The following is a 17415-nucleotide window of genomic DNA, read 5'->3' as shown; positions in this document are numbered from 1 at the left end:
TGGCCGCGTTGTTGGGTCTTGTAGTCTGCATTCCCAAAGACATTTAAAAAATGGATGTAGTTAAATAAACCAGTCAGCAGGAAAACTTGTGCCCTGTCCGAGTCTACAATGTAACAGCGCCGGGGTTCCAGGATGGAGAAAGGATTGTGCTAGAATACCGTTTTATTAATTGTGTGGTCGCTAGGAGCAGTGGTCTGGTATATCCATGACATGTGTTGGATATCCTTCCGTCTTGCTGCAGGTGATTGACAGTTTCTTCCCATGTATACCAAAATACATAACACAACGTTATCTTCATCTGGTTAGTAAATAAGATTTACCCCGCTTTAGCTTGAACCTTACAGCTGTGATCAAGAAAGAAGTGTCTTTTGAAACGTTTCTATCACTTGTGATTTTATGGATTTTTTTTTTAATAAAAAAAAGTGTTTTTAAGGCGTCGGCTTCTCTCCTTTGTTCTTCCCATAAGTACACTGGACCCCAAAGTTATACTATCAGAGGGGTTAAGCAAAGTTACCAACTATAACCCCTTGTCTGAAGCCAAAGAAATCAAGCCACTTTGCAACTAGAATGCCATTTCCAAACTGAAGTACACCGGTCTCAAAGCCTTCATCCCCCGCCATCCCCTCTGATAGTTGTCCAACCATTGCCCCAAGACCCATCCAATAGTAATTTAATGCGCAACATGGAGGAGCCTGGGCAAAAAATTTCCATATTTTTCGCTGTATAAGACGTACCATATAATAAGATGCACCTAGGTTTTAAAGGAGGAAAATAGGAAAACAAATATTTTGAACTAGGTGACAGTGCAGGGTGATGGAGCACCACTACAACTCCCTTCCACAGCAGGAGCAGCGGAGCTCTATAATAGCAGCACTCGGTATTATTGCACCTTGACGCCACCGGAAACTAGGGGTTTGACAGGAGGAACGCCCTCTTACATCCCTAGATCCCAATTGGCAGAATGAGTAAAGGTGCTTGAAGGTCCTACCACAGTAATGAATGTAGCCTGCCGTGTAAAACAAAACTTACCCTAAGCTTACAGGGCAGCATAAAAGCAGTACCGATGCTGTCCTCCCTCATTAAGTAGGGCACAGAATCTTGGGTGGGTGAGGTTCAGCAGCAGAGGAGCCGAGCACTTCAGGGGGGTGCAGATAACGATGCTGCTAGGACAGCAGGAGTGGTAGAAGTGAAGGGGAGTCTGACCTTTGGACGTGACCACGACCGTAGGACTGGAGGAGCTCAGCTACAGATGGCCGATAGCCGGTGTGTGTGTGTGTGTGGGGGTGGGGGGTGGGGGGGGGGGGGGTTACTGTCAGCAGCGGCCAGAAGATCTGCAGGGTCCTACGAACGGAGGAGCGCTGCAACAAATCGGGGACTGCAGGAAGGGGGTGAGTGTGAGTTGCGGTCTCAAGATTACCACGCTGCTGGGACTGGAGGAACGCAGCAGCGGGAGCAAGAAGGGGAAGGGGGACAGTCTGAAAGCACGCTGCTGGGACAGCAGGTGCGCAGAAAACCATCCCCGACAGGGGGGAGTGGGAACACTGTGAGCAGCAATGCACATCACGGACGGCAGAACCATACAGACCTGCCAGGACCTGCAAGTGAAGCATCTTGCCAGCCAATCAGCTACAGGGGGCGTCACCCCCCCCCCCCTTTCAGTCTTGTCTCCACCAGTACTTCCTGGTGCCGTCAAAATACAATAATACAGCGGCGCTCTCTGTAACAGTGGCGCTTGTGGTATGATAGGAGGAATCTCACCACCAATTAGCGGTACATACGGGAGGCAGTGCGGAGGAGAAAGAGAACTGCTCTCCTCCCCTGCTATGGAGCGGATTCGGCTGGACATACGAATGTCCTGGTCACCCCGAATTTCGGTACGTTCGCTTATAAGACACACTGAAGATGGGGGAAAAAGTGCCTCTTACTGAGCAGAAAATACGATACATGCTGAAAATATTGTATCCCGAAGCCACTGTAACCTGAGAGACCTCGTTTTTTTTAGTTTGCATTGTCTTTTTGGAGGTTCTCTACAATTACGCTCCACATGTTGTAAATGAAAATCAGGGTATTACTGAATATTTGCTAATCAGACAATTATCTGAGCCAATTAATGACAGATTAAATACCCTTTGTTTTGTTTTATTAACTGTAACATGTATTCTTTCTCCGATACACTGAAATATGCTACACTTAACAACAATTGTGTAACCGGCTGCAAACCAGCTATATGCCATATGTGATGCACCTTAGTGGTAAAGACCCCCTGCGGAGCAGAATACGAAGCAGATGTGATTAGTATTAGTTATATTAAATCCTCTATTCATCTTCACAGCTTACGTGCATGTGAGATTGTCAAGTTTATTGTGTAGTAACAAACTTGAGAAAGCCACTGACTATTTGTCTACAGTTGCTTTATAGCCCTATGGAGGAGTATAGGGAGGCATGAAAAACATGATATCAGTCACTTCCAGCAACTGCAAAGAACAGAAAATCAGTTAATTCATATTTAAGTTATAATCAGTCTTACAACATGGAATGTTTGCACTGTTTTTGAATCATGATCAATTTACTTTACTAAGAGTATCCCTGACGAACAGGAGTCGCAGTCTGTTATCCAATACATCAGTCTGTATGTATTTCATATTAACTTCATAGAATCAATGTCTTTCTCTATGCAGCAAAATATTCTGTGCTTTCAGTGACAAATGTTGTCTCAATATGCATACTACAGTGGTTTTCATTTTGGGATTCCTTTCAGTCACGCTCCATCCTCTCCTTAAGGGCCCCTTCACACGCTGCATGTTTGCAGAATGAATGATACTTTTTTGAGCGCATAGGCGTATTTTACTGTACTTTGTTCACCCGCAAGTCATGTTCATTTGCACGTGGCAAACGATTAAAATGCCTAATTAGCCTAATGAGTTCCAGATGGGTTCTTTTTCCTGCGCAATTACGCAGTGTTTCACGCATCTCGTAGTGTATTGCACGTGCATCCCCATTGACTTCTATGGAAGTGCAAATGTGCAGGAAAGTAAGAGCAGGCTGCTGTTTGTTTTTTTTTACCTGCAAACGAATCAAGAAGTCCTATTCTCTGCGTATTATGCCTGCAAATGTTGTGTGTTCAAATACGCCCTAAGTCTTTAATTAGTTGCTTGAAACATTCCACGCAGGCTACCAAAGAGGTGGCTTATGTACATAGAGTATGTCTCAGTTATTTACCCTTGATTATAGAGCACCGGCATATTTTGCATTATTGTAACAGGGAACATCACCGTCCAAATTTGTCTTTTTTCAAATTTCAACCTAGTGCTTCAAGGCTATAGTAAACATTATGTCAAGAATTTTTTATTTTTGGGGCACCCACATACGTCGGACACAGGAAAAGCCGGACCATACCAGCATCAGAAATAAGAACAGCAGTGTTGGAGCTACCATGTAAGCCCGGGAATAGATAATTATATAATGTGAGGTCAAGGTGCTAGAGCAGAATTTCACACAATGTATCTGCTATGTGATACATGGATGTGTGTATAAAGCAGTTGCATGGGTAAAACCACGTAATGCTCATTTGAAATACTCTGCTTCAAGGTCAATGTCTTTCAGCACCAATATTAATGGTAGCTTCGTCTAGACGCAGCAGAGAAATTAATCACAGGCGGATTCTGCTTGCCTGAATAACGCGGTACGCCTAGGAGGATTTCACCTTACTGACTTTTAGAGCTGCAAAGCAAATTCAACTTTTTTATTTCAGTTTTTCTGTAGGACGAATAATTGAACGCTCTATCTTCCCACATCAGGGTCACAACGTGATCTTCTCTCGCCCTCTCCTGTTCCCACTATACCCCGTTTTTGATTTGTCTCCCTACTTCCATTTGCTGCCTTTATCCCTGATGATTGAATACTGACTGCATTCAAAGTGAAGCAGCCTACTTACCTCCACTGTTCCCTGCCGTTTTATTATACCTCTTACATTGTGTTTGTCCTATTGCTGCTGTTTAAAATGTAAAACATCTTTAAAAAGATAAAAATAAGAATTAAAAAAAAACATATTTTAGGAAAGAATAGCAGTTTGCATGGAGAATGTGACAAATGAGCTACAGATTTCTTTACATTCGGAAGGTCTATAGCGACATCTTATGGCAAATGGCTCTGACTACATCCAGAATCTACAAAGCTACCGTGTGTCCTACCTTCATCTGTTGTAACGAAAAGTGTTCTCTACTCAGGGCAAATGCAAAACAAGAACAATAAAACTCCTCGACAGACCGACAATTCGGTAACCGCATATGGACAAAGCCCCGACAACCTATAGAAGCCAAAGGCACACAATCTTGCCAGGAACACCGGCAAGCTTGTGCAGACATTCGCTGCTGTGGGTGGGCAGGTTTTTGGCCACATGCAGTTACAGTACCGTGGTGCCACAGCTTTAAGGATTCTTCCTATGAATATGCCTGGACCAGCTATTATTCCGACCAATTTCTGATGGATCTGTAAAATAATTAGTAATAAAAATACGCAAGGTTTCTATGGGTCTGCCAGTCCCACGGACAGCACCTGTCCTATTCTATTAGCTCACCCAAGAAGTGCAGCACTAGAGCAGTCCAGCAGCCGCTAATATTTTACTACCCCAGCCAAGCCAAATTGCATGGAAATGAAGGGAATAGGACATTTTATTTGTGATCATTTGGCAGAAAACTAGAAAACACTCGTGGGCAGCTAATTTGGGTTATGTTACCATTTTCTGCATCCAGAAAGCAATGATATAGCTGCCAGGATCCTGTACTGACCAAAATAATAAAAAGATTAGTCCAATCTGTTTTCCGGAAGTGCGAGGTATGAAATACATGGTTATAAAATCTCAGGTTTACCTACCCGGCAATTGTGGATTACATTATCACAGCGAGAGCCTTAGCATTAACCCCTTGAGTGGCACGCCCGGTAATTTTCTGTGACGAGCTCCACTGCTCATAGCGATATAGACCGGAAGATTTCCGGCAATCTCCTGCTTTGTTTACAGGTTGCCATAGAGACCGTCGGCTTGACAAGCCGATGGTCTCTGTGGCAGGGTAAGCTTGGTGCTTGGCTGTCAGAGGACAGCTAGGTACTAGCTCTTACAGCAGAGATCAGAGAAAACCTCCGATCTCTGCTGTGTTAACCCTTTACATGCTGCAGTCTATATGATTGCAGCATGTAAAGGGCTGTCACTGCAGCATGTAAAGGGCTATCACCATCGGACCCCCGGAATGTGATCAGGGGGTCCTGATGGGTCCCTGTGGAAGTCCCCTAAAGGGAAAAAAAAATAAAAAAATTAAAATAAAAAAAAAAAGCTAAAAAATTATTTAAAAAATTATAAAAACACTTGTCTCCCTTTACTTTGTAAAAAATAAAAAATAAAATCACACATGTGGTATCCATGCGTCGTAATGACCCATAGAAGGAAGTTTATACATTATTTAACCCCTTAATGACATGGCCCCTTTTTTTCTTTTTTCCCCATTTCTTTTTTTTCTCCCCCCTGTTGAAAAAAATCACAACTTGTCCTGCAAAAAACAAGCCCTTATATGGCCATGTCAATGGAAAAATGAAAAAGTTATGGCTCTTGAGACGCAACTGCAAAATTAGTTGAAATTCAATGATTAGACCATTTTAAAAAACCTGCCCTGGTGGGCACGACAGGGTGGTAGGAAACCTGCCACTCAAGGGGTTAAAGAAAAATGGCACTGATGTTTAGCAGTTAATCATGTACCGCATTAGAGGTTAGGGTCAACAATCAATATACCTGCATCAGCCATCATATTAAAACTACTTGTCAAATATTGTGCAAGTCCTCCTCAATGGTGCCAAACAGCTCTAACCCAACAAAGCATGGGCTCTACAAGACCTCTAAAAGGTCTCCTGTGCTATTTGGCATCCATAGCAGCGGATCATTTAAGTCCTAATTGTGTGGTGGGGCTTAATGGATTGGACTTGTTGTTCCAGCACATTCCACAGATGCAAAGGTGGACTGAGGGGAATTTGGAAGCCAAGAGAATACCTTAAACTCTTAAAGCCCATTTACACCAGCAGATGGTCGCTCAAAAATCGCACAAACGACAGTTTGAGAGACAGCTTTGAGCGATTATTTTGCATAAAAAATAATTGGTAGTTAAATAGCTATTCAGCTACTTAAATACCAATTATGTATGCAAATGAAGCCTTCTCTAAACTCAGCTAATAGCCAGAGGCTATTATTTGTGCTCAGATCCTTAGTTCTCACAGCCAGTGATGTCATTCACTGAATGGCTGTCAATGATCGAGCGCTGGCTGTGACTGGCTGGTGCTCAATCCAATCACAGCACTTACTTGCACAGTGCTGACGGCAGGGGAATTCAAAGCCGAGCAGGGAAAGAACAGCGGGGAGAATTCTCAAGCAGCTTGCCGCACCGCCGGGAGACCATCGTGCCGGGGATACAAACGCCGTCTGGTAGGCGAGTATTGCGTTGTTTTTTTTTACCTCACTCGAGTATAAGCCAAGGGGGGCCTTTTCAGCAAAAGAAAATGTGCTGAAAAACTTGGCTTATACTTGAGTATATACGGTACACATTTTTCCGCTCTGCCTTCATAAAAATCATAACGTTTTTATTGTTTCGGTGACGGCCACATAAGGGCTTGTTTTTTGTGGGATAAGTTGTATTTTTCTATGCTATCATTTAACATACTATTAGAGATGAGCGAACGTGCTCGGCCACGCCCCTTTTTCGCCCGAATACCGCGATTTCCGAGTACTTCCGTACTCGGGCAAAAAATTCGGGGGGCGCCGTGGCGGCATGGGGGGTAGCAGTGGGGAGTGGGGGGGAGAGGGAGAGAGAGAGGGCTCCCCCCTGTTCCCCGCTGCTACCCCCCGCACCGCCACGCCTCTCCCCGCCCCCCGGCGCCCCCCGAATCTTTTCACCCGAGTACTGAAGTACTCGAAAATGGCAGTACTCGGGTGCGTAAGTACTCGAAACGAGTACGTTCACTCATCTCTACATACTATATAATGTATTGTAAAACATTTCAAAATTTTAAAGTGGAACAAGATGGAAGAACGAAATAGTGATATTCTTGGGGGTGGGATGGTTGTTTTTATGGCATTCACATTGCAGTAAAAATAACATCAGAACTTTATTCTTCAGGTCAGGACGGTTACTACAATACCAAATTTATATAGTTTATTTAAAGTAACATATTTAAAAATAAAATGCCATTTAAAAAAAGGGTTTCTTACGCCATTTTATTTTTTATTAATACCATTTTGGGATGAATATTCAATCTTTTCTTGAAAACGGCATGACAAAAAAAGCATAATTCTGGCACTGCATATTTTTTTCTGACAGTGTTCACTGCGCGGGATTAATCCAATATTTTAATAAACTTGATTTTTATGGATACCAATTTTTATATATTTTTTATATTTTTTTGATGCAATGAATAGAAAAAGGGGAATTTTCCAAAAATTAATATATATTTTTATTATAATGGAACAAAATCTTTATTTTACTTATTTTTACTTTCTTTAGTCCCTATAGGAGATTTGAACTTGCGACTGTTTGATTGCTTGTACAGTATAATGCCATACTATAGCATTGTATTGTACTGTATTTTGACCAGTGTTCTCTTATGGCATCCCACAGGCATGTCTTAATAGGCAAACAGTCATGACAGAAGGCTTGTAGGCTGCCATAACAGACAGGTGGCAACTAACAATCTTATCGTGGGGGAAGAAAGGTGTTCAGGAAACCTCAGTCCTGATTGGGATGTTTAAATGCCACTGACAGCGGCATTTTAAGGGTTAACAGCCATGTTCAGAGTTATATTCAATTGCATGGGCTGCAGGCAGGTGTCGGCTGTGGAAGATAGCAGCCAACCGCAATGCATGGAGTGTGCTCATCTTCCAAGCCCACTCCGTACCAAGACATGAGATATTCATACATATATGGCGCATGTCGGATAGGTGTTAAGAAATAGCGATGCAAAGAAAAGACGTGCTTGCTTTGCAAGAATGTTTAGGTAGGTTGTACATATCAAAGTAACAAGCACATGAACACCAAGATGTAAGGTTTACCAGTAGAACACTGTCCAGAGAATCACACTGTCTCTGCTAGATTGTCTTCTCATAGAGACACACCTGGCTGTCCATATCAATGAAGAAACAAACGGCATTCATCAGACCAGGCGATCTTATTCTATTTCTCCATAGTCTTTCACTGGCGGAAAGGGGTTCTACAATGAACACTTTGACTAGTCTGTGTCTTTGCAGCCCCATGCACAGTAAGCTGCAGTGCACTGCGTTCTGACATCCTTCTAGCATAGCCAAAAATTATTTTCAGCAATTTGTGCTACAACAGCTTTTCCATGAGTTTAAACAAGATGGGCTCAATTGAGATGTTTTGGAATGAGTTGGACTACAAAATGAAGGAAAAGCAGCCAAGAAGTGTTCAGCACCTCTGGAAATTCCTTCAGGACTGTTGGAACACCATTCCACCTCATGAAGCTGATTGAGAGAATGCCAAGAGTGTGCAAACCATCATTAAAGCAAAAGGGGGCTACTTTGAAGAATTGAAAACATAAAACATAATCCGATTTTATAGAATCATAGAATGGTAGAGTTTGAAGGGATCTCATGGGTCATCTGGTCCAACCCCCTGCTCAGTGCAGGATTCACTAAATCATCCCAGACAGATCCAGCCTTTGTTTGAGGACTTCCATTGAAGGAGAACTCCCCACCTCCTGTGGTAACCTGTTCCACTCATTGATCACCCTCACTGTCAGAAAGTTTTTTCTGATATCTAATCTGTCTCCTCCCTTTCAGTTGCATCCCATTGCTTCTAGTCTTTCCTTGTGAAATACTAGATGACTTGTTCAAAGGTGTTCTGTGGTACTGTTGCATCTTGTCTCCACCGGAAGTGTGGATCGAGACAAGTATTTGTCCTGCTGGATTCATATGGAAAGCCCACACCTGGCAATTAGCCCATGAGTCCTAGGTCATTTCCCCCTCCGATCGTGTCAGCTCCCCGCTGCTGTCAACATCCCTGTTGCTTGGACTTTTTGGCTGCCCGCTCTGCCGCACTCCGTCTCCCATAGTGACTGTTCCTGATGGCCTCCCAGCAACGCTACAATATGTCTTGCCGCTGTCAGGCTTCCGCGGACAGGAGGATACATTAGGTGACAGCGGGAAGACTGACAGTGGCCGACGCCAGCCCAGCCTAAATGCAGAAGGGGCGCAGTGATTATACCGCAATTAGGAGCCATGGGGTGAGACTGATAGCGCCAGAGTTAGCAGGGTAGAAGGCAGAGCGTCAGCGAAAGCCTGCAGGGGAAATTATGTCACACGACCGGGTGCAGTGAAAGCGGAGTGCCAGGGGAGGGGGGGGGGGGATTGACAGCGGGCTCAAAAGATGATACAGGAGAACGGTGGCAGGAGCGTTACAGAGGCGCTAGGAACACAGAGGGGAGCATACATGCCTGAAAGCTGGGGTGGAGATGTGCCCTTGTATCTGGGGAGCAGCCAATCTTCATTAGTGGCCGTCACCTGCCCCACCGCTATAAGTCAAACCACACAACACATGTCTCCACCCTTTCTTCTGGTGGAGACCAGATACAACAGTACTATATTCTGTTTACCACTTATTGCATGAGTGTTCCTTCAGTTTTCAGGTCTTCAATATGGAGCTACAATGTCGAAAAATAAAAAAAAACAACATGAAAACCATTGAATGAAAAGGTGTGTCCAAACTTTGACTAGTATAGTATAGATATTCTTGGAGCACAATTCGATCTATCAATAATGTCAGAGCCACGTTCTGTCCCTACACTGTCATTACTATCAACGATGTCTGCAAACAGTTGCATGAAAAATGTCTCTAATACGGTATATTATCATTAAAGGGTTTTTTTCAGAATCAGAATTCCACAAGTGCCCTGTTGTACACCAGCTTCATTTTTTTAGCATTGGAAATGTTTTACCTTTTGCAGAAAGTATATGCATGTTTTCTACTGAGCTCAATCCAACATTCTAAAATATTAAATAGAAATCCATCACAGTATCAGTGACCTCTGCTGTGAAAAATCAACTTCTGTAGCTTGTCCTCTCCAGACTATGTATTCTGATTTTTAATTCCAGACTCCAGGTCACATGACCAGCACTCTGACTCTGCTCGGTGTCCTGCAGTTAATGCAGCAAATTTATAATAAATGTCAAAAAGACACTGTCTTGCCCTTAGCAACCCAATCACAGTGCAGTTTTCATTTGCAAGAGCAGAAGAAGAAATGGGCAAGAAATACAGTTTTCCTTTATAGCAGTCATCACAAATCTGCCTCATTAACTGCAGGACACAGAGGGAACTGGATTCTTCACAGCCGGGGTTACTGATATTGTGATGATTTCTCAGATTAAAAACCCAGAGTCTTTCTTTAACCTTGGAATACTATCCTATATGAAAATTCACTCTATCAAATTTTCGTAGTGGTGCTACTGGAACGCTATTAATTTAATTGATAGCAAAACTGCATTGAACTCTTATATGTATGATGATGTACTTGGCAATTGTCGTACATCACCTTTTGAAAAACGAAGTGTAGTATTAACATCTGTCCAGGATGGTGTAGTATTGCAGTGTTATCTGGATATCATTGCTGATAGCTACTATTGTGTCCACCAACTCTGATGTAGATATATGGTAAATGCATCAAGTGACTTGGCTCCATGTGGGGTGTTCTACTATGATGGTGACATTACACTATGCAAGCGAAGTAACCTGTAAGGCTGACATTACAGCGTAGAGCTTGGCAGTTAACATGGAAGAATACAGCTTTGTGGATACATAATAAATGCAAATTGGATTACTTTTGTGATTGGAGATGAGCGAGCATACTCGCTAAGGGCAATTGCTCGAGCGAGCATTGCCCTTAGCGAGTACCTGCCCGCTCATGAGACAAGGTTCGGGTGCCGGCGCGGGGGAGTCGTGAGTAGCGGCAGTCAGCAGGGGGAGAGAGGGAGAGAGAGATCTCCCCTCCGTTCCTCCCTGCTCTCCCCCGCAGCTCCCTGCGCGCCGCCGGCACCCGAACCTTGTCTCTCGAGCGGGCAGGTACTCGCTAAAGGCAATGCTCGTTCGAGCAATTGCCCTTAGCGAGTATGCTCGCTCATCACTATTTGTGATCTTTTCTTTAACATTAATGTAAAGCAAATACATGAAGTGTAGATGGCAGGTAGTTACCAGTTTCTGAATTCCATGGCAACTGTGCCTGTAATTACCAACCTGGGCCGCTGCAAAGCGAACAGAACTGACAGCTGACCCAATATCAGCTAACCACCATGGCTCCTGAGTGGTAGACCCCTGCCGACCAACTACGGTTGACCTATGCTGAGTACAGGTCATCAATAGTTAAAGGGGTTGTCTCGCGAAAGCAAGTGGGGTTAAGCACTTCTGTATGGCAATATTAATGCACTTTGTAATATACATCGTGCATTAAATATGAGCCATACAGAAGTTATTCACTTACCTTCCCTGCGCTGGCGTCCCCGTCTCCATGGCTCCGTCTAACTTCAGCGTTGAATCGCCCGATTAGACGCGCTTGCGCAGAAGGGTCTTCTGCCTTCGGTTCGGTTCGGCAGCAGCGGCGTTCTGGCTGCGCCCCCTTGTACGCGTCATCGCGTAGCTTCGCCCAGTCACGTGTGCCGATTCCAGCCAATCAGAAAGCTGGAATAGGCACACATGACGGGGCGGAGGTATGCGATGACGCGTAGAAGGGGGCGGAGCCAAAACGCTGCTGCTGCCGGACAGACCCGAAGGCAGAAGACCCTTCTGCGCAAGCGCGTCTAATCGGGCGATTAGACACTGAAGTTAGACGGAGCCATGGAGACGGGGATGCCAGCGCAGGGAAGGTAAGTGAATAACTTCTGTATGGCACATATTTAATGCACGATGTATATTACAAAGTGCATTAATATGGCCATACAGAAGTGTATAACCCCACTTGCTTTCGCAAGACAACCCCTTTAAGTCTGGGAAAACCCCTTGTGCCGAATAGAGCAATGTTTAGAAGAATCTCCATGCTGAAAGTTTCATTGAGCATCAGAGACCAGATGCTGGTCATCACAGCAAAACCTCAGGTCAATATACATTAATTATTGTGGGGGGAATTGATTTGTTTTCCTACGGGGCCCCATAACACTCAATTTCCATAGTACAGCATTTGTGCAGAGATGCTTTCTAGTAAAGTTAGATTTTCTTTCTACATGGGATATCTTATAACACCTGGTAAAAATATTGCTGCTGAATATGCTGGTGGGGGTGAGATTTGAGTTCTGGTTGAAAAAGATGTTGTATATCAAGTAAATCAATGTATTTGTTTATACTTGGATGAAAACCATTAGTATTCAAATACGAAATATACTGTAACGAGAACAGACTCTGTCATCTTTTAGGCCTGTGAGCTAAGCTTATGGGCTGAAAGTAGGTCATCCATGTAGTCCGGGATGTACATTTTGTACTTACCTCCCCTGATGTGAGTGCTGGAAGCTGCCACAGCAGTGTGTTGGGTGGTGCTGCTAAGTAGTCCATCTATTATAAACTTAGGATGTGAGAAGAAAAAAAAAACTGGTATTTGGGTGCTACTCTCCAATTAATATAATAAGACAGTGGGATACATGATCCAACTTTTGTTCTATTAATTCAATTAAAAACAGAAGATACCTGTTTCGGGGTTAGGACCTTCATCAGTCGAAAGCTGGGTAGGACATTGCTCTTGGGAATGGGGGATATGACCCAAAAGTGCTGGTGGTACCAGGAGCGTAGGATGCAGGACTGAGAACACCAGGATAAAGTGACTTTTGGGTCATATTCCTCAGCCCCAAGAGTGATGTCCTACCCAGCTTAACTGATAAAGAGGCTAATCCTGAAATGCGTATCTGCTGGTTTTAACTGAATTAACAAAAAAGAATTTGGATAATTTATCTGACTGTCTTATTATATTAATTGGAGAGCAGTGCCCAAATACCAGTTTTTTTTCTTCTCACCTCCCACTTGACCACCGTTGGTAGATCCATTTGGCTGGCAGCGCCTCCTTAATGTATTTCCGTCCATATATATACAATTTTTCTTCAGCCCATTTTAAGGTTTCAGGGCCCTGAACATTTGTCTGGACCTCAGGCCTATAACTTCACTGGGTTTGCTCCACCTCTTTTTCTTTCTCTTTTCGTCCATTGTAAAATGAGAGCGGACTACTTAGCATGCCTCTCAATGCATTGAGTAATGGTTTTCAGAGTTGACACTGGGGGAATGATGGGGAAGATAAGTATAACACTTACATTCCCAGACTCAGCAGGTCACCCACTTTCAGCCCATAACCTTAGCTCATAAGGCTAAAAGTAGGTGACAGATTCCCTTTAAAGTCATAGTTACTACTGGATGTTCTCATGTTGAACGCAAGTGCTCTCTATGCTCACAAAGACAGAAAAACATTCCATTGCTGTGAGGCTGAAGATGGGATTTCCATTTGCTGTGTGATCTTCACCTGCAGAGACAAGCATCTGAAAAGCAAAGTGGTAACTTATAGCTCAATGGCCTCCAAGGCAAAATCTGCAGCATGGGTCACAACCTTCCATTTACCATACAGGTGCCACTTATAATAGTAGACCCCTCAGATACTGAGACCTGGTTGCCTCTGCTACATTTGCATCTCCTATAGTTACTGTACAACAATGCCGAAGAGGTCAAAAAAGGATTCAGTATCATAATTACCACCTACCCCCGTATTCAGGAAGGTTGTGTCTAATGTGGGCCCAAGGCATTGTATATTCCATGAAGAAAGGTCAATCAATTCCAATGTGACTTACACTGTCATAATTTATGGTCGGCATTTAGAGGGGGTTTTCAGTACTTAAATATTGATGATCTATCCTTTTTTAAAGAAAAAAGCGAGTGGGTTTCTTTGAGCCAAACCAGGAGTAGATGTGGCAGGAGAAAGTCATCCTTCCCTTATAATCCACTTCTGACGGATTCCAAAAACTACATGAAAAACTGTCACAAAACAGTTTTTTCAGAAGGGTCCATGTGAAACCACGCTAACCATATGTACTAAACAGAGAAGTGATGACATCCATAGTCAACCAAGGCGCAATATCAAAACTAAAAGCTGCTATCCTTTCCAGCCTCACTTTTTAGCATGAGAATGAATACATAAAGCTTTTTAATGAACCTTCTGCTCCACATCTTGAAGTTTCACACTTACAATAACAAATTACTTGCTGGCAATTTTATATCATCCTATAAATCACCAAAAAGAATGTACTGATACTTATACAGTGTATTATGTAACAAGGAATGGCAATAAGTTCATGGGTAAAGGCATGTATTGGTAACCAAGACACTAAAAGCAGGTCATTGGATTGAACGTACTGTAATTGACAGCTTAGCTTACTATCAGCACAATAGGAAACACAAATATTAAATATATCCATTAAAGGGTCATTCTGGTGAAATTCTTTTTATTGTGTAGCTACCCCCCAGTATAGCGTCAGGTGGTATAATCTTGTTTAGTTATCGCTTTATACCTGAAAAGTCCTGCAATCCTTCTCTTCGGGAGGGTTGTGTGATCTCACTACAGCTGACTTACTTGTCTCTCTGTTCTTTCAATGAGTCACTTTTTCAGCTACTAGAATTCCTGTATGATGAAACTGCATGGACTGTACCACACAGGCTCATCATGGTGGTGGAGCGGAGACGGAAACTCCTATCGCAGTTACTGCTAATGATTAGAGTCTTTTATCACATAGTTATAATGAAGGAGAAGACAATTCATCTTCCCTGACGGTACACTAATGGACTTTAGTTTATTTAATGATAATTACAGTGTCCTCCTAGCAGGTCAAGATGGTACTGCCTCTAGCTGGCCATGTGATGCTGTGATGATGCATCATGGGATTGCTAGCACAAAGCACGGAAATGTCTAAGAATTAAATGGTGTCTGACGTGTATCAGACAGGCGTCTGCACTGCATGGAAGTGCCTGCAATATACATAGGAAACGTCCATAGTGTGTCAGGCAATTAGGTTACAGTTGCAGGGGTGGAAAAATTTGTTTTCTTTCTGGAGTGACCCTTTAATTGTTATTCATTGCTAAGAGTTTAGCAATGATGATATATCCATCATTATAATGAATTCTTTAGTCCTAGTCTTGCCAATACTACAGATGGGGACATCAGGGTGTTCACTGTCCATGTGTCCACATTCTGGGGATTTCTCCATTTCTTACAGCCTGGAAATGTTGTTTTTAGTTTACAATGTGATGCATATAGCCATGTGGTTGCCAGGGGGAAACAACAATACTACTTTGTTTCAATGACACTAATACTTTTAACTAACTGCCAGAGCTGCGTTGTGCCCAGTGGCCATTTTACTTCCATGGTGCCCAATAAAAAGGGATACTGTTGACCTTTATAAAAGACAAGCACAACAACCTAGGGGTAGGTGAGACAACGGCATCATCTCGTTAGCACAAATAACCGCATTATCCAACATAAAACCAACACTTCTGCTTTCCCATAGCTGAACCAATCTCCTAGTACAAAATACATTTGCAACCTTGATGCAATTCATTCTAACAATTAAATGTAAACCGGCATTCCCTATAAGAAACATATTTTAATTCATGACAACCCAAGTGGCTTAATTGCCCTAATTATTGCATTAAATAAAGGGAGTAGCCCGAGTCTGCTTATACTGCCAGTCTGTACTGCCTCCATATAGCTCGTCTTCCTGATGTCCCTGGCATGCCCGCACACCCCACTTGTTAACATGCCCACTGCTTGGTGCACAGTTGTGACCATAATAGACCAGAACTGTTCGGATATCCTCATGAAGAAGCGTCACCATTCTGTCTGCACATGCAGCGTCTCCACACCAGAGACCCCCACTGTCTCCCCTCTTACTGCTGTGTCTCGCTGACATAATTAACAGATCTAGTATTCATTTTATAAATGACTTCTGTTTTAATTACTTACATTTACAAGAGTGAGAATATTGTTCTATTGATGCTAACAATATACCATAATTATGTGCTTCCAGCTATGACATACCCTAATTAGTATTTTGGTAGTAAAACTAACAGACCAAGCTTTGGTGGAGGCAACACATATAAGCGCTGTACTGCTGTATCACACATGCAGAAATCCTCTGAACGTGGCGAGAAAGCTAAAGATGTCCTTTTCTTCTCCATATAATCTTAATACAGGCTATTACAGTACTACATATGAAAGCCCAGTTTGCACACGACAGGGTTAATTCAGCTATTCAAATTCCTTATAGCTCATTCAAGCATTGATAATGGAGTCATTATACCAACTCATATATATATATATATATATATATATATATATATATAAGTATTTAAAAAATTATATATAGATAGATATTTTATAAAAATATATTTCATATTATACATGTATAATAATTTAATAAACGGCATGATGACAATTCCCAAGAGGAAGGCAGGCGTCTTACTATACCTTGCTTTCTTTGACATGTCCAGATGAGAATTCAGATGAATGGGAGACTTTTAGGGATTTGGACCTGTGGGACTGGCGTCGGACAGATTCCTCCCGGGCATATTTCATAGAGCCTGTGGCTCTCACCCGCACCTTGCTTGCGCTTTGGACGCTGTTAACTCCAATCATTTCCAAAGGTTTGGAAATAGGAAAGCACAAGGGAAAATGAAGATGTTTATAAACGGCACAATTTACTCCTTAGCAAATTGCCTAGTCTGGAGACCCCTCTAAATGAACTCTACATGTGCAGCTTGCAATGCGGAGATGATCAGCATTTGCTTAAGATGCACAAGGCTGCTTGTGCCAGCATCTTCAAATCTACTGTTTTCATTCTGCCTGATCGTTCCAGGCATATCTCACGTCACTGGCTGTAAGTTAGAAAAAAACCTGAAATCCAGCCTCTGCTCCACTCCTCCTCTTTTGTCTCTTACACACACACATACACCTAAATCTACATGCAGAAGGCAATGGCAGTTACCCAGGCAAGTAATTAATTGCAATCCAAATAACACTACTATAACTCTTCTTGCTGCCAGCTCGGTGTCTGCATAGCGAAAATAAAAAATCCTTGAACAGCCTGTCAATCTCCACTCTATCAGGAAGCTTTAAATCCTCTCCATGTTATGCGAGACTGCAACATGTTAGCAGCGAGGACGTAACTTAATACAATCAGCTCGTCACCTTTCAGTGGTGGTCTAGACACTTACATGATGGGCTCTTTGTTTTCCTGCCTTTTACATGTTTAACCCTTTAATTACAATGCAAATCATCAGAGGAAAGAATGGCAGGCATTACTAAATATTTATCTGACAAAGTGATGTTCTATCCTCAAATCAGAGATGTCCAATGGAC

General features: G+C 42.8%; 1 protein-coding gene across 4 annotated transcripts in view; it reads right to left on the bottom strand.

The window, feature by feature from the left end:
- The window catches only part of PSD3 (pleckstrin and Sec7 domain containing 3), a 562110-nt gene that overhangs the window by 156695 nt on the left and 388000 nt on the right, over window positions 1-17415 (bottom strand). The window contains exon 1 of one of the 4 annotated variants that reach the window (XM_066574147.1): window positions 16525-16692. The exons of the other annotated variants lie outside the window; for them this stretch is intronic. Coding sequence (XP_066430244.1) covers window positions 16525-16692 — 168 coding nt within the window. Of the gene's footprint in view, window positions 1-16524; window positions 16693-17415 lie in introns of those variants that run through there. 4 annotated transcript variants of the gene reach the window in all.

This window comes from Eleutherodactylus coqui, chromosome 7, assembly GCF_035609145.1.
Source record: "Eleutherodactylus coqui strain aEleCoq1 chromosome 7, aEleCoq1.hap1, whole genome shotgun sequence".
Taxonomy (NCBI): Eukaryota; Metazoa; Chordata; class Amphibia; order Anura; family Eleutherodactylidae; genus Eleutherodactylus; species Eleutherodactylus coqui.
This window is presented reverse-complemented; position numbering and strand designations above follow the sequence as displayed.